Source organism: Corvus moneduloides, chromosome 3 (genome assembly GCF_009650955.1).
Source record: "Corvus moneduloides isolate bCorMon1 chromosome 3, bCorMon1.pri, whole genome shotgun sequence".
Classification (NCBI taxonomy): domain Eukaryota; kingdom Metazoa; phylum Chordata; class Aves; order Passeriformes; family Corvidae; genus Corvus; species Corvus moneduloides.
Genome location: NC_045478.1, coordinates 94,553,897 through 94,571,901, shown reverse-complemented (window position 1 = coordinate 94,571,901; position 18,005 = coordinate 94,553,897). Strand labels below are relative to the sequence as shown.

Here is an 18,005-nt window from a genome sequence, read left to right as displayed (position 1 = left end):
TGATACTGTTTTGTGGCTAAAATACCGGCCAAATTCTGTAGCAAGCTGGCATTTCTGGTTCTGCAACTGATAGTGTGATCTCTAGCATATTAGTTTTAATACCTTTGCAAAGTTTTGAAACCATTGACTCAGATAAAAGTCATAAACCTTCTGCTCTAACCAGCAAATCAATGCAATGAAAATAATGCAAATTCTACCCTTGGACAATCATTTCAAAGCTTGCAGGGAAGAATACACACTCACTGTTTGTCAGTTTGGTAACACAGTTGTCAATCTAATGAGGAAGATCAGAATCTGTCGTAGGTTAGCAAGCATAGTCCTGGAAGGGATGTCCTTGCTAAGGGGTGCTTACAGTTTCCTCTGGGAACTGATAGAACCTATCAGCTGGCCAGTTTGAATATGGACAATTCTTTAAGCCACTTAAAGTTGTGATCACCTCTGTGATCCACATTTAAGAATAGGCAAACTCCCCCCAAGCTCTCTCTCGTTTCTGGCGCTGGGACAGGTGGCTGCGGGCCCCGTGTGGGGGCCAGCGGGCCCGGCCAGGCCCTGCTTGGGCCAGGCCGGGCCGGGCCACGGCCATCCTGAAGCCATGGACCTGTTCCAGTCGTGGAACCCCCCCCCACTGCCTTGCCGTGGGCAGCCGGAGCGGCTCGGCTCTCCCCCCTCTCCACTGCGATAAGAAAAATTCAACATTCCAGCTGCAAAGCTGCAAGGCCAAGGTGAGATTAACCCTTTTACTGCTGTGAAGAGCTGAAAACCTGAGGGAAGAGAGAGAGGAGATGCTTAAAGCTGAAATTCTGTTGTGAAGCTATGATATATCAGAGTATCCTGTTGTAATTTCATGAAGATATGGGGGGTGGAGTGTTCAACTCGTAAGCAAAAGCACCTGCGCTGAGATAGGCAGATGCTGACGCAGCTGTAATTTCATGAGAAGTTTGGACAGGGAGAGATGAACCAGATGAGGACTTTTGCTCCAAACGGGAAAGGAGAAAACCTCAGTCCCTAGAGATGCTCCCAGAGATAGTCCTAAAGATGAAGATGATGAAGACCCTTTGCTCCCAGGGAAGGAGAAGGGCCTCTGTTTTTGTTTCTGAACGGCTCAACCTTAAAATTGTACCCCAAAAAACTTCAAGAGTGGACCCTCGGAAGCAGTTGCGGGAAAAGCTGCAAGTCGGGGGAAGGGACTCACACGCAGGCAGAGAGACTCCTCTTCCTAAATGGACTGAACAATATTTGGAAGTGGGCAGCTGTCTCGTTGTGATAATGTTTTCATAGCATGAGCAAGAAGAGACTTCTCTTTCTAAATGGACTGAACAAGGTTATTATGGCAGTGGTAAACAGACTGAACACCTCAAGGGTTGTCTTTTTACATTGTCAGTGGGAGAAGGGAGGAAGGTGGGGGGAGGAGGAGAGTTCTGAAGGTGGTATAATTTTTTTTTTTCTTCTTTTAGGTCTGTTAATAAACTTCTTTATATTCTTTCAAGTTTGGTGCCTGTTTTGCATTTCTCCTAATTCTTATCTCACAGCAGATAAACAGTAATGAGTATTTTGGACCAAACCACTACAGATGCTAATGCACAAAGATGTACTAAAACCATTCCTTCAGAAGTTTTCTAATGGTGGAAAAGTGTCCTTAAATAGTAAAAAGCCATAAGCATATATAGCCTCATGAGTGCTAAGTATTAATAAGTATTCATTTCCAAGGTCAATACTCTTCTTATCCCAGGATGACTCACAAAAGGGTAATCAACCAAAAATATCTCAATTTACATCCCACTTTTATTTGTGCAGCAGTGACAAGCTGTTCCATTATCTCTGGTCCACAGTGCTTCCAAATTCTGTCATAGATGCAGTAAAAGCAAGACTGACAGCTGTGTTCTGCCTACAGAATATACTTCTTGAGGGGAGGACAGAAATTCTTTTACAGGTACTAAAACTAGAAAGAAACAGGTTTGTTTATGAATCCTGATACCTTCCTGGAGGGGGGAGAGGGGGAAGTTACTTAGCATAATATGATTTAAGAGTAATAGTATCTGACCAAAAAATATTTTAATACTTTCAGAGCCCTATTCTTCCCTTTCACAGGGAAACAGCCCTATTAAATTTCTACAGTGAAAAGGAACATTTTTACCACATCCATTTCTTGGACTTACCGTGAAAAAGAAATACATGCTAAAGCAGTATCACAGTATTCAATTTTATACATTAAAAGGTGCATTTCTTCCTATTTTTTTCCATCCTTTTGGTTATTCATTTTGAGGATGCAAAGGAAGGAGTTTCTAAGACACCATCAGAACAATGTCCAATATCTTAAACTACTGAGAAGAGAAAGTAGTTTTTTGTACATGCAAGGAAGATGCACAGTTTGGATCACAATATTCTCCAACAGAGGACATCAAGGTACAGTTTCCAAGAAAAAAACTGACAGAGATATTGCACAAAACCCCATACACTTAACCTAAACTTTTGCAAAAGACCTTCAAAATTATGCAACACTAAACATCTCACTACAGGCTTAAAAAATCCAGACAATTTATATGAACAAATCAGTAAGAAATAAAAGAAACTGGTTTTCACAGTCCAGTTTTCTAACTTTGCAAGAGATGGCTCACACAATATGTGAGAGTTATGCACTGAAGGCAGTTATGTTTAGGTTTGTCTGTTAAATCCATTAAGTTCTTTTTAAACATGTAATTCCTTACATTTGTGAAACCTGAAGTTATGTACTTCACAGATCTAAAATCCAGGACAGTCCTATTTAATCATTGCAATCAGGCATATGAAGCTATTTTCTGAAGTTTGAAGTATATCCTAGTGGATTCTACAAAGTCCTTTCAGTAAAGGCTACTGGATGTGATGCATATTACAATTTGAAAATATATTCACATTTCAGCAGCCTTTGCATGTGTTTAAAAAAAAAATTCAAGTGCTTGAAGAATGGTGCTAGAACTTGCAAATACAGCCTAAGGCAAGATCTTTTCAGCATAATGGTACAGCAGTTGGAAATACAGAATAAGAATTATCCACTTGCTAATTTCATCTAATCTAATAAATATTTGTTTAATTTGTCCTCTTAATGTAACGAGACATATGAGGTACACTTCAGTATGCAGCTGTCTATAGAAAAAAGAGACTTCTGTAAGAATATGTATCCATGCAGACCTTTCATTGACACACCACCAACAGAATTCATTCTTCACCCCGTCAGGAATGTTGACCTTCACTGTCAGGATCTTCAGATTTTCCCCTCGGTTAATGGCCAGAATCTGAGTGCAAACATAAATGGCAGAGACAGATGACACACAAAATATCCAAAAGATAAACTTATCAACATTTGTGTACACGCTTGCTTGACATTCTGTAGCAAATCAGGATGGTGGTACAGTAAATCAGTTCACAAAGTACTAGCATGTACAGATAACATCCACAATTTAAACACACATTAAATCATGCCATGGCATAACAAATAATATATTTTTCCTGGAGTCTGCAATCTCAGGATCCAGTTCAATGTTAAACACACTTAAAATGCAAGACAGCATGAATTTAGGTGGTGGAATAATCTTGTTTAATAACCCAAATTAAAACTCAAGAAATTAATTGAAAAGTGATTCCAATCAGAACTGGACATCAGAAAGGGAAAAAGTTATTCCCGCACTTCAGATTCCATTTTTCTCCCCAAGATAAATCCAAATTTAAAATTAATTATGAATCAGAACTTCTGACACAAAGGTGCTCAGCTTAATTTGAAAGAGAATGAATTTAGTTATTCATGCCTAGTTCACAAACAGCAGAAAAGGATGAAAACACTCTCGTTACAGTAACACTCCAGCCTTAAGCCACATGCACGTATTTCTGACAGTCTTGTGTACATAACTACACAGTCATGATCTAAAGCTAAATTTGATTGAGTATGTGCTACCTGCATACCGAGTTCAATTTTAAATGGGAGACTGTGACTCTACTTTTAAAACCTGGATCACAATACAAGTGGTGGATCCTGGAGGATTCTGGTGGATATCTCCTAGTCTAATCTCACTATGGAGACACTGAATGTTCACCTTAATAGTAAGAAAACTCTGACCAGTGGGTTTTAGAAATAGAGTAATAGTCAGAAGCAGCTACAAATAAAAGCCACATCTTTAGATTTCATCTTTTCTTCCAAAGTATTTTAAAGTAGAAAAATAAAAAAAAAGAAACCTGCTGGAAGCTGACATTCCTGTATGACTACACATGTTGCTGTATGTAGCAGGCCCTGAGCACTGTCACAACAGAGCATTCTGTGTCAATCATGAACTTTAATTCAATCACTAGCTAACTCAGACATGTCACATATGTTAAATACAATGGTTTAAAATGACTCCAGGACATAGTACCAATTTATATTCCTCAGCCTTACTGCTCCTGTGACATACCAGGCCTGACATATCATTGAACAACAAAGCTAATAATAAAGATTGCATGTGAAATATTATAGCATCTGGTACCTTGACTGCCAAAGCAAATGTTTTCACGTACAAATTAGAAAGACACATTTTAACAAATCAAATGCTTTCACGTTTATTCTGATTTTATTTTTTAAAAAGAGAGAAAGTTAAATGTCAAGTTAAAATGAAATCAAAGGGATGCTCACAACATAGAATACATCTGATAGAATTATCATGTCATCATTCAGCATGCTGTCAGCAGGGTCAATATTTGCATCACATTTTGTTTCCTGGCACTCTATCTGCAGAATGTGTCAGTCACCTGAACTTAAACCAGCTGTTAATGCAGTCACTAATATTATTTATATTTTTTTATTCTCAAATAATCAGCCTATCCTGTTTTAAGTGATGCATTCAGAGAAGAATTATCTAATAAATGCTCAATTCAGAACGGAACTACTCAATTTCTCCCTCTAATATAATAAAGCTCTTTTTGTTTACCTTGGTTTTTAAAGTAACAGGTTAAAATCTGGCTATTCTAGTCACAAAGCAGTCTTCACTTCTGGAAAAAGACTGTTTTTATCTGAGACTGGAACAGATCCAGGGCAAGGGTTGTTAGAAACAACATACATTTTTCAGAGAAAGCAAGAACAACAATATGACCCAGTCACAAGATTCATCAAACCTTATTCTGTTTATCATAAAAATACAACATGCTTCATTTTGAACAGCCCCCTTATATGTTGCATATTGATTTAAACTCACAGAATAAGTTCTGTATACTTTGCCAAGGACTTTAATTTCCAATTCCTTTTTAAGTATGAGATTGAAAATAGAGCACTTGACTCAAATGTTACACTTTATTAATGAATTCTTTTCCTCCCACTATTTCAGTCATCTCCAAATAAAGGAAAGCAACCCCAAGGCATACACAAACACTGAACTGTTTACAATCAGTCAAAAATTCAAATAAACTCTTGAAAGATCTTTTTCCTTAGTTATGACAGTGTTGGTATTGCTTCTCAGCCATGGCCTAAGAGAGTCCAGTCAGGTTCTCCTTGCTGCCAAAGGAAGAAGCTGTGACTGAACCTCCTGCTAGCAAAATGTTCCAGCTGGAAACACCCACAGGGTATTTGGCCATGTCAAAATCTGGAGTCAGCTTTTAAAGCTGACTAAAACAACAAAGTTTTTTTCTCATTATAGTTTTAGTATTTTAACTTTATCAAACAACCTGACTCCACACCAGTCCTGATTACTTCAGGGCTCAAACAAGACAAAATGACATGTCTCAGGGGACAAAATGACAGTGGCACAGGAAGTAACTCCGACCTGCAGCAGAACCAAGCTGCAGTATAGCTTACTGCACAGCACTTTAACTCACTGCAACACACACTCGCAGCTGCCAGGGCTTTGGTCATAAAGGCACAGCTTACTCTCCAACAAGTAACATGACAAGCTACTGTGCACCCCCTGTACACACATCTAAGCCAGAGCAGAGCTAGGGTTGTACCCAGGTCTTTAAGATCACTTGCACTTCCATACTCAGGTGATGACAAGTTTCAGTGCAGTGTTTTATGGAATGCTGTATTTGCAACTCTGAAAAGAGGTGATTTAAAGCTGACTTTTGCATCTACCTAAAGGCATTCAGAATGCTTGTCTGTACACAGACATGACAGCAGTAGAGAAGGTCTTCAAGGGAGCAAGTCTTACAACTGTTCTTCAAACACGCCTGTTTAACCTGCAGTCCTGGGGGATTAGTAAACTATATCAATCCCTCTGAGTTTCAGGCTTTCCTACATCTCTTTCAGGTATAAGCTCCTTTTAACAATCTTGAGCCAAAACAGAGAATTTCTTCTCTTGAAGACATCTTGAACTCTCTTCTTAAAGAACGTATTTTTACATGCACAAAGGAACTATCTCTTCACAGTCTTAGGTGAAGGCAAAAATAAAGACTTTTAGGTATTGAAAAGGATGGTCATAACCCAAGAAAATAAAAGACATTAAAAAGTGGCAGTTTGTATCAGTAAGGGAATACGCTCAAGTAATAAAATAATGAAGATGATGAGAAAGACTTTCAGAAGTACAATACCAGGGTTTAACTTTAATGAAGAAATGGCAGATAAAGAGAAAAATTCTCTCCTTATTTCACTATCAAAATACGAAAGAGAGAGAGAAACTGAAAAATGAACAAAGGACCCAAGAACCAAAAACAGATACGAAAAGTTACAGGATAACGAACTCTGCAAATTTTACATGTCAGAAACTATCATAAAATGCATTTTTTGCTCAACTAGTACAGAGAGCCCTGTCACACCTTGAGCCTTGAAACCTCAGTGAAGCACAAGCAACTCAGACTTCTACAATTCACATTACAGAGATACTGCATTAGAATAGTCAGTAGCGGAAATATACAGATGAAAGACAGCACGTAAGCGTGCAAAACCATCCCGATTACAGGAATGCCAGCTACAAAATCAGTGCTTATTACTTCTCTGAAGAGCCAGAATGGGTAAAGAAAGAGGTATTCAGGTTAGCAGCAGACACAGGGAAGAATAAAACGAAACAGATCGAGTTAATCTTAACATCAAACAGACAAACTACGGGCACATCCTGGATAAGAAGCAGTGCAGCCACACAGTCAAAAGTGCTGACCAGGTCTGGGAAATACAGTTTTTAACCCTTGCTGTAGCTAAGCAACAGTTTTCCTTAAGTAAAAAAAAGGATGCCTTGGGCAAGAAGTAAATCATACCATCATCCCAGGAAACACTTACGCAAACATGTATTGAGTAAACATCACAGTATTCACCACTGTGAGCGCAGGTAAAACGAAATACTCTTTGACAGCTCAAGTATTCCTTCAACAATAAAGGACACAAAAGAATCCATTTATCAGAACATGATGAACCCACCAATCTTTGGCCATGGCACCACAGTAGCCAACAGATTGCCCTATCAACTTTTCCAGACTCTCTAGAAGCAACTTTTCACCAAATAATTACAAATAGAAGTACAGTAAATGTTCATACTTATTACAAAGAGAACCACAGATACCTCTTCAAATATCTATACAAGATCTGCCTATTGAAATCACCAGTAGCTATTTAGTCTTTCACCTAACACCTTTCATATTAGAAGGGGAAAAACAGCTTAAAAATTAGCCCATTCATGTTATGAAATTTTTTTGTAATAAATGAACCCTTTATTAATTCAAAACACACCAGTTTAAAAGAGAAAGCACAGAAAAAACGAGAGCATATCAGAGCCTTCTAAAGGAAAAGGACATTTCTAGTTTGAAGCATCTAAGAGAGTCTGTTTTCTGTGATATTATGGTTTGTTTTGGGTTTGGGATTTTTGCGGGTTTTTATCTGAACTTTTTTTAAGCTACGTGATTGTGATCAAAGCAAGAGACAATTCACTTGGTGGTTAGTTATGAATGAATGCAGAGGTCTTGACAGTTGCATTAAATGCATCACACTTCAGCCTGTGAGCTTCAGTAATAGGGGTAGCCTAGCTATCAAGTCATCAGCCTCTCATCAGCTAGTAAGTTTGCTTCAGCCCTCCTTTCTTTATCTAATTATATAATCTAAGCTTGGGGCTTAGGATAACCAAAGATGCTTTACAGAGGGAATAATGATGACTTGCAAAACAAACCCATTTTTGGGGTACTGAATAGCAGTCCTTTGCTCTGTTTCTTAAAACAGAGATCAAGAGCATTTCAAGAATTTGAAAACCTCTATTACCTCTGATAACTGTAAAGAAAAAGAAAGTATCTTTAGAATCAGTTTTAAGCAACAAAATTCAAAAACAAAGCAACATTTACTACAGTTAAAATTCTAAGAAAAAAAATATTAAAATTTGAAGTTGTACCTGATGATGCTGAATATTCTTTATATTACAAGAAAACTCATGGTACAGTTGGAATTTATCAATATCTTTTTCATTTCCATTTTTAGACGACACTTTTGCCAATGTTGACTGGATGGAAATGTACCTTTGCTGACATCTGAATAGAAGAAAATCAGATATTTATAAGGTATTTTAGCATGAAACTTGTAACAACTCATTATTACTGTACAGCTCAAATAAAAATGAAGTTTGGAGTCTGCTCAATTACAAGTGATGTTATATCTAATCACCTGCAGAACCGGATGACATAACTTAATGATGAGGCGACATGATATGTACTGACTGTAACATACCAAGAGAAGACAATGAAGCAGAAAAAGCTGATCACAGCCCTCCACCTCAAGGGAATGGAAACTCAAAAGCCACCACCTGCACTTCAATTAGTTCAGTTATGGATTCAACTTCACACTACAAATTTTGGGAAGTTGCAAAGAAAGTACAGTAGCTATCTATTTCATAGAAATGCTACATCCCCTTGAATCTACCCAGCCTCAAAATTAATTTCTTGCTTTTTGCATTTAACACCCAGAAAAGTTTTCATTATTTTTAGGAGTATCAGGGATCCCAAACAGATAGCTTTCCAAATGTTCCTCATGACTATCATACATACAACAGACTTGAGATCAACAGGATTCATCTGTAAAGCACTGAGTATTCAACTAAGAAACTTCCAGTAGTCAAAACAATGAAAGTTATAGTCAGGTAGTGACAGCACATCCCTTACAAAACAACCTCTTCATTGAAATTATCACATTGCTGATTCAAAGCAACACTGCATGCTCCTAAGGTGGTGCATGCTCTTTGATAACTCTCTTCTCTGTCCCAGATGGCACACAGCAGACAAAATAAAATAACAAGTAACTATTACCATGTCACACCAAATCCCCAGTCTTAACAACACTGAGGTCAGGTAATGTAAGAAAACTTAAATTCAGCTAACACAATCAAAGAATCAGTAAGTCCTGCTTTAAAAACAGTCATATTTGTTTGCCTTATTGGCTACCAACGCCAAAATCAACCATCACAGTACACTAGTTACACTGACTAGTGTCAAGTCAGCTATTGGAGCAAGAGCTTAAGCAGATTCACTTCTGAAAAGTTATAGCTTGAAGAAAGTGCACAGAGGGAAAACTCCCTTAAGGGTCACTAACTGCAGGGGAGATCAGCAATATATAGGGAAGAGGAGCACAGAGAGTTTTTCACTCTTTGGGAGTTACAGCATCATGCCATGCACACAGCAAATCTCTCCTGCACTGACAGCCAGACAGGCAAAAGGGCTTACGAATGTACACAGGAATGGACCTAAATCCACCTCACAGGAACACCATTTTCATATCATTAAGAAAAAGTCCTGTATCTGCCACTAGGAGACTGTGTTTTACCATGCTAACAAGAAAGTTCAGAAAGGAAGAATGAAACTTACAATTTCCTGATAAAATCCAGTGTATCTTTATCTTTAGCGAAGATGTCTGCTAAAATATGCTGCACTCCAGCCTCTACTTCCTGGATATTTGCAAGCCCTTAGAAGAAAAATAAGTATAGAATATGCAGTCACTACAATATACAGTTAACAATTACAGAAAAAACTAATTAAAAAGTTACTTTACACAACTGCACAAGCACTAAGAACATATATGCAAACGAAACTGATTAAAGATATCTGACTGACTTGAAAAGGTTTCAAAGAATGCTAATTCATTAAAAGTTTTTTATCAACTAAATCTTCCTTTCCAAAACATCTGAAATTATTATATTTTTAATGAGCCTAAAGTGATCAATGTGGTATTGTAAGTCAAAATTATATTCAAATCAGAGAAAAATAATTTTTTTGACTTTGATGCTAACAGATCTTGACATTTGTGATGTAAATAGTGCAATAGCAAAATTGGATATTTAAACATAATTTTTGAGGTTTTAATAAAATGAGTAACTGCAGCAAAAGTCTACATATTTTGCTACTGATATGGAAACTTCCTAAATTCTTTGCAGGTAATCCTTTCTTTTCTCTGTGGAATAGTTTCATATTTCCACTGTATTATAGCAGTGCACAACAACACTTTTGAGGTCAGGGTACCATCAACCTTTCCCATGAAACAGTGAAGTTGTAAAACGTCTTCAAAGACATGAATTTATAAATGTCTTCATATCTCTGAAGAGATAACAGAATCGTTCAGTTAATTTTCAACATGCAGAACCAATTCTTTACTTCAAATGGCCAGAAGAGGAAGCACGTAACTCTCCTTAGCACAGGGATTGAACTAGACCAGAAGCAGAGATAATGAAATAAAACAGACTTCTTGTATTTTAATTCAATATATCTAACCCTGCTCCTAGCAAGAGTCAGTAATGAATGCTTCAGAGCCAACAGCAAGAATCCTGGAGTTGGCAGATGCAACATTAACTGTCTCTTGCAACCCATTACTGTTCACTCTGCTGCCTTGTGGACAGTTTTATTTACATCATTTTAACAGGTTGCACACCTCTAGCTATTCATTATATTGAACCCAGAACCCTGCTTCTGATTAGGCTATAAAGTTACATACTATAAAAAAATTTATCTTGTCCCTTTTTAAGACAAGGAAGCTAAACTTACCTGCCAGAAAGAAAAAAAAAGTGAGACTAAGAATACATTACTAAATGTCTAAACTTATCAAAAGTTGTAAAATTTGGATCCTTACATCTACAAGTTAATGTTTCTTACAGTGAAAGTAATGTCAGAACACAAAGGCAAGGGAATTTGAAGACATGCATCATATTGAATACAAACTGAGACACCCAAATAGATCATTTGAATGAGACAGCATAGGCCCAAACCAGTCAGAATTAGAGAAATAACCAGAAAGTTTCCGTTCAACAAGCACCACTCAGGCACTTTACTGTGTCCACCAGCACATGCTTGTGTAACTAGAGAAATTTTTCACTATGCATACAACTAAAAGGAAGAACAAAGTTTTCTGGTTAGCCTGCTTCTTTCATATGTCTGGCCTTGAAACATGAACTGCTGTTTTTATTTCAGTTTATTTTTAGGATAAGTTGAAAAACACTGAGAATTCAAAAGAACCAAATATTAAGATCCGATGAAAAGTTTTCTGCACTGCAAATGGCTCATTCCTTAAAAAAAAAAAAATCACTCTGATCTCAAGCTGTATATAAGCCATCAAACTGGCTCCCAAGGTGATAAAAGTGACCCAGTTTATAGATGTATATAAGTTCTGATGTCTTTTAAAGGCAGACCATTATATAAACCAAAGCAGCCTAATTTTTTAGCACAGAATTGAAAATAGATGCACTGATTTTCAAAAACTAATGTTTATGCTGCAACAAATAGCACTTCCTTCTGAATATACTCTAAATAATTTATCTGAACTTTCACAGTGAAGATTTCTTTTGGCTCTTTAGACTGCACCAGAATAGTCAGATATATGGCTGTAATACACTGCTGTATGAAGTAATGACATATGCTGAAATGCAGTAATTTAATAACCAGAATACCTGGTAACTGATTTTAATTGCAAAATTAGCAGAATTTTATAAGCAATATTTAAATAAAATACACTGAAGTGGGAAAAGTAAGAGTCAGCCTTACTCAGGAGGTCCAGTACCTTTACAATGAAATTCAAAAAGTATGTGTTGGGGCAGGGAAGAATGGAAGTACATCTCTATTTTAACATCATACAGAAGGCTGCAGCAATCTTCACATTTTATTGTCAGAGATTGCCCCCTACAGATCCAGCCATAACTGCATCCACAAAGACACACAATTCTGCAGTCTATGACAACCATGTTGTTAAAAATTCTTGCTCAAATTTCAGAGATTACACCTTCTCCAACCCCTACTGTCATTCAGACACAAAAACTCTCCAGCTCACTCCCAATCCCCTAGGCCAGTCTTTATTAAGATATGCTTTGCTGGGTGACATTTCCTTCAATACAGAGTATGAGCATAGGCCTCTTGTACAATCAGCACTGAATCTTCAGGAAACAATTCAAGTAGAACCATGGTGATGTCTCAGGTGTGTGGTGTGGTTCCCTCTCTCTTACCAGTAAATACACGTCAACTATAAGGTCTCCAGACATATGTCTTTTCTATGCCGTAATTATTACTATTTACAATACAAAGGGACAGGAAAGGTTGGAGAGTCATTAAATGTGTTAAATGTAAGCTCTTACCACATGCTGCTAAAAGCACTGTTGAATTTAAAGTAGTTGCCTAACTTCCAGCAACATCAGAACAATTAAAGTAATTCTCCTTCTAAAATATTTTCAGACATTTAGAACATTACAGCTTATAGAAGAAGGGCTCTTACCTTTGGTATTGGGTCTAATGTAAGAAAAGAGATTGAGTTCCATAGGATTCTGCAGGAGGGAGAGAGCAGCAGGTTCTAATCCCAACTGCTTGGCCCTCTGGGCTTTGGTGCCTTTACTCCCAGTTTTATAAGGTGCAGACTTATAACAAAAAACCAAACAAAACAAAAACAGTTATTAAAAAGCAGGGAAGTATTTCAATCATGCTATGCACTTGACATTATGCACTATTTAGTTATGCAAGATTACATTTACACTTGATCTGAAAAAGACTAGAGTACTAACCACATGGTCTAATTCTTCCAAAGTTCTGCAATTTAGCAATCCTTTTAAAAGGCAACTGGATAACTTGCCTTCTTTCTTCAACTTCTGTATCATCGTATGTGTCTTCTTTGCAACAGTACTAAAATGCAAGAGATTAATGTTAACAGTCACATTTCACAGTGAATTAAAGTCTATTGATTGTGACCTTGTCTATTACACTGCTGAAACTCTGAAACCCCAGAAGATTGTATCTCATGTTAATCTTCAACAAACCAAGTTGATAATCCAAAAGTTTCTAACCATTCTTCTCTCTCCCCAATTAATTCAAAACTGTGTCAAAATATCTTGTGGTAGCTTTAAGAAAAATCATCAGCTAACACTGATAGTCATTACTGCTGCATACACTTCTGTAAGATTACTGGCCTGGAAGTCAAATAAAAAGGCCCTAGAATAAATCCACCCTGATAAGCCCTTACAGCTGCAATTCATACCAAGATAGTTCTGCAGCATCAAGTACAGGCTACCAGATTTAAACTCCTAGGTCTTCAGTAAGATACTCTCTCAGGCCACCTTCCCGCCTTGAAAAGAATCTCTTGGTAGGGGTTAGCAGGGAGTACAAGGAGGACGACACCAAGTTGACAGAACAGCTGACAACTCTGTTCCCTTGCCATCTCAAGAACATTGGGCCACTCAAAAGCAGATGGAATGAAAGCAGTCTCATCCATGGCCACAACAACCTTTGCTGATCATTTCTTTCCTGCAGTGATCTGGGATAGTTTAGCCTCATCTCCTGGTACACTCCGACCTCAAGAAGGGCTCTTCACTGGAAGCTTCCCTGATCCAAGCAGGGAGCTAAGATTCTCAGCAATTCTTCTTCATTCTTTTGATGGAAGTGGAGCTTCCATCTCATCATGCTACATATTTCCAGCAACTATAAACTACTCTTTTAGTACAAGATTTTTCTGTGCAGTTTTAAGAAACTGCAAGGAAATTAAGATGTTGGTTTCTCTTTGGCAATTAATAATTCTAGATTTCTTGTTACTTAGAGAGAAAAAAACCCCAACCTACCAAAAACCCCAACAAAACCCCAGACAGGTATCAAGCATAATTACCTCATTTTAAACTTTTTTCTTTATTAGTTCCTTTACAGCTGTAGTGTGCACAAAGAGGTAAAACAAGGGATACAGAAGCAGCAGCCAGTTGTTACTCACCTCCCACCCAGAGCCCTCCTTGTGTTGTTGACTCACTCACCGTAGCTCTTCCAATGTTTGCTGCACTTCTCGCAAGGCGTCGGCCTCCAGGTTATTGATGAGCTCTTTTCGGTAGCGAGCAATAAAAGGAATCGTGTTTTCTTCTTGAAAGAGCCGAATTAAGTTTGCACATACCCATGGTTCAACATTTGTTATTTCTGACAAGGCCTGTCAAAGGAGAGAAAAAACCCAAACACCATTTGAGAGATGGTAGATTGCCTTAAACAGCCTCTCATTCAACATTCAAAAGCACTCCCAGAACACTACACTGGCCAGCAGAGACTACTGTCCTCCCTAAGACAGGATGCCAGGCTTCTCGTGCATCCAGCCACTGCACCCAGTATTTCATCAAGACATGCAGCAGCCAATGTTTCCAGAAACTTGTAACCTCAGTAAAAAATGGGGAAAAAAAAAAAAAAAAGACAAGGAAGAAAAAAATTCAAACCAAAAGTATAAAACAAAACAGAAAGACCATAAACTGTACACATCAACTCAGAAAAACTTGGAACTTTTTTTTTAAGCCAACACTGACATACCTCATGGTTAAGCGAAACAAATAAAACCCACAAAGCCAGAGCTGATCCAAATCCTACCCAACCAATAATAGGAAACTAGTGATACTACTGACAGTTTTAAGACAAACCAAGCCTCGCAAGGTTAAACATGATTTTGTACAAACTGAGCTTTCTGAAGTTATAGTGTATCAATATGGAATCACTGACACACTATACAAGCAGCTTATCTTAGTAACATTTATAACCATCACTACTTGTTTGCACTTCGCTATATTACTTACCATAGACAGCTGATACAAAAGCCTTGCAGAAGTTTCATTGTGAAGCCTAAGAATACAACAACACCTGCACAATCATATTCACTTATTTTAGACCACACACAAGGATCAAATTTTCCATATGTATTTCCAGGAATATGTGAGTACACTCACAAAATTTTACAGCTTTCTTTACCAGACAGTACTAAGGATGACGAACATAATGTGTCCTATCTATTCCCATTCTATTCATATTAAAATCTTCCACTATCACATCCAGGCTTCCATCACAAGAGCTATGCTAAAACTGCCTCCACCTGAATGGCTTCAAAGTTAAAATCCTACAAAAACAAAGATGATATCTCCCTTGTTGTCACTGTTGTGGGAAGAATGCAAATCTCCTTCCTGATAGATCCATAAATTGATGAACATTCTCAAATGAGTCTCTACAACTAAATGATCAACACTGACTAGATATTAAGTTGTAAAACTGCACACGGACATCCCAAATCTTTCAGCACCCCTTCCTGTAGGAGTTTCAGTTGCGTACATCCACAAAAACCCCCACGTGCGGATACAGGAGAACCACGCAGACTGTTACAGCTAAGCTTTGTACTAAGGACACCCAAAGTCACAGATATTAGAATGATGTACTAGTCTGAAGTTTTAACAGTTACCATCTATATTTATACACATCTTATGACAACCTAAGCAGATGTTAAATGACTACTTAACTTCTGAGGACTGAAATTGTATGTTAAGATTCTAAGCGCTAGTTATGTAGGAAATAGTTTCATTGGTACCCCAGAAAAGGAAAAGATCTCATACCTGTACAATATCCCAGTTCATTTCAAATTCTTCTTTTATTTTGTTGCCTCCCAGATTTTTAACTGGCTTTCCTTCAGGACATGCATTCAACTTAATCTTTTTAGAGGGTGGTTCATCAAATGCAAACGCCTCCTCGCATTTCTCTTGTTTCACTACAGGAAAACTTGTTGAGGGTTTTTCATCACTCACTAAACTGTTTTGGTTTTTTCCTTGGAATGAATTTATTTCCCTTTTTTTAGGCACTTCTGGCTTTTGATTTAAACATTTTGGTTTAGTGCCTGCATCTTCTTCCTTAGGTTTTAGAAGCTGCATTTTATTATCTTCTACAGGTGCAATAGGCAAGGATACATCCTGCCAAAAAGACATTGAAACCATATTAAGCACTGACTGTTACAAAGTGGTTCAGCATTTCATTTAAACTCTAAATTAAAGACTTACTACCAGACATCATTTTCCCAAGTAATGTCTCTGGCAGCGAAATGCCAAGCCAGAAATCAAGTAACCTGAAATGTATCTTGCATGGAAGAAACAATACAAACACATATAATACTAAAACTGCAATCCTTACTGGGTTGAACAGCTATGCAAGGAAATGTAAGCACAGGCTGCCTTTTTTTTGTGGTACCCAGACAGTGAAAAGGTAGAAGACATCAAAGGTGCAATATCAAAACCAGAGATATTACAGAAAGAACAGAGGCATTTATTTATTTACATTGTTGGAAGAGATCTCCAGGGAAAACCACATCCCATTATCATTGGCCAAAATTTCCAAGGAGGATCTTTATATCATGGATACCTTAATGCATAACAAAGCCCCATTTATCCAACATACTGAATATTCACAGGAACAGTGGAATTGTATGAGCTGATCAGACTCAGGCAACCAACTAAACCAGAGCTGGAAAAACCGTTTATGTTGCTTCCCAAGAGCAGTAATTAAATGTCTCTTGCTTATAGATGCTCACCATTTCCTCTTTTATTGCTACCTTCTTCACCATTTTCCTGGCTACAGTTGACTGTGGAGCAGCAGCTTTTTTAGTTTTTGCCTCAGTTTTCTTTGGCAAACGAGGTCTCCTGGCAATTTTGCTTTTTGGCTCCCATTCCTCCTCTTCCTCCTCTGATTCAGAGGTCCTGAAAAACAAATGAATCAATAATATTCCTTATGAGAAGAATAAAAAAAATACATAAGCAAGCTAGTCTGAGTGTTTTTTGGTGTGAAAGAAAGTGAACAGGAAAAATTAACAGAAAGGTAGAGAGACTCAACAAATACAGGTCTTTCACACTGCTGCAGGACTAACGGCTTAAACAATTTCCCAACTTTTATGAAGCTAGTTCCTGGGATGTGTACACATCTGATTCTGCTTGGACAACAGACAATTCACTTTCACCCCATCTTTACTGGGAGCAGGCAGAAGTATAAGTAATTTGTGTTTCATAATTGAAGGTTTATGCATGAAAGCTTTTTAATCAACTTCTCAGAAACTGAGTGTTGTTCTTATGCAATTGCTCATGCTTAGCATAAACCTTTAAAAAATCCTAAGGAAAAAAATGATCTTACGAATTAAGAAATGAAGGTAGCTCTTCTGATGTAGGGGCTTTGGCTACAGATTTCCCTCTCCTTGGCAGAGATGACATCTGAAACAGACGCAAGAAGAGAGAAACATAACATTTGGTTGAAGCTGTATTCTCTTTAGCTCACTGTCAAATGTGCCCTCATAATGTCTTCAGCAATCACAAAAGTTTCTTCTAGAGCAAGTTTAGTTTTCTCAGGATCCAAGAATTTAGGCCACAGCAGCACACATTCAAAAATCTTTTCAACTGAGCAAACAAACCAGCGCTATAACCTCTCAAACTACTTTTCTCTTCACATGAAGGTAATTAGTTGGCTTGCACATAAAGCTGTTCTAGCAAAAAGGGTACTGGTTCTCAGATGTTTTACTTGGTATCATACATAGCATGCCAGTCTTTCCTCCAGCCATTTAAAAAGCACAGCAAATCAAATTAAAATCTACTAAAGTGAGCTCACATATGGTTTTGATGGGACAGGACTAGACAATTTTCCATTTTCAGCTAGAATTTTCCTTTACAAACTATCTGTTGCTTGTATGCACAATAAGAAACCATTCTTTTGAATGAGCTGCTCATTAGCATATAGAAAGCGCATAAAACAATTACCAAATGAAAAAAGGGAAGGCACACTCTTTCCCCTGATACAACATTCATACCTACAATAGCTGCATTTCAGTTAAG

The 18,005-nt window shown here is 37.6% G+C and overlaps 1 protein-coding gene across 4 annotated transcripts in view; it reads right to left on the bottom strand.

Annotated features, from left to right (window-relative positions):
- Window positions 1-18,005, bottom strand: part of SRBD1 (S1 RNA binding domain 1) — a 126,636-nt gene that overhangs the window by 102,698 nt on the left and 5,933 nt on the right. For all 4 annotated transcript variants that reach the window (XM_032102811.1, XM_032102813.1, XM_032102810.1 and 1 more), the window contains 9 exons: window positions 17,314-17,390; window positions 16,721-16,886; window positions 15,756-16,106; window positions 14,157-14,323; window positions 12,927-13,044; window positions 12,644-12,782; window positions 9,760-9,856; window positions 8,298-8,433; window positions 3,166-3,269 (listed from right to left, as the gene is read on the bottom strand). In XM_032102811.1, coding sequence (XP_031958702.1) covers window positions 3,166-3,269; window positions 8,298-8,433; window positions 9,760-9,856; window positions 12,644-12,782; window positions 12,927-13,044; window positions 14,157-14,323; window positions 15,756-16,106; window positions 16,721-16,886; window positions 17,314-17,390 — 1,355 coding nt within the window. The remainder of the gene's footprint in view (window positions 1-3,165; window positions 3,270-8,297; window positions 8,434-9,759; window positions 9,857-12,643; window positions 12,783-12,926; window positions 13,045-14,156; window positions 14,324-15,755; window positions 16,107-16,720; window positions 16,887-17,313; window positions 17,391-18,005) is intronic.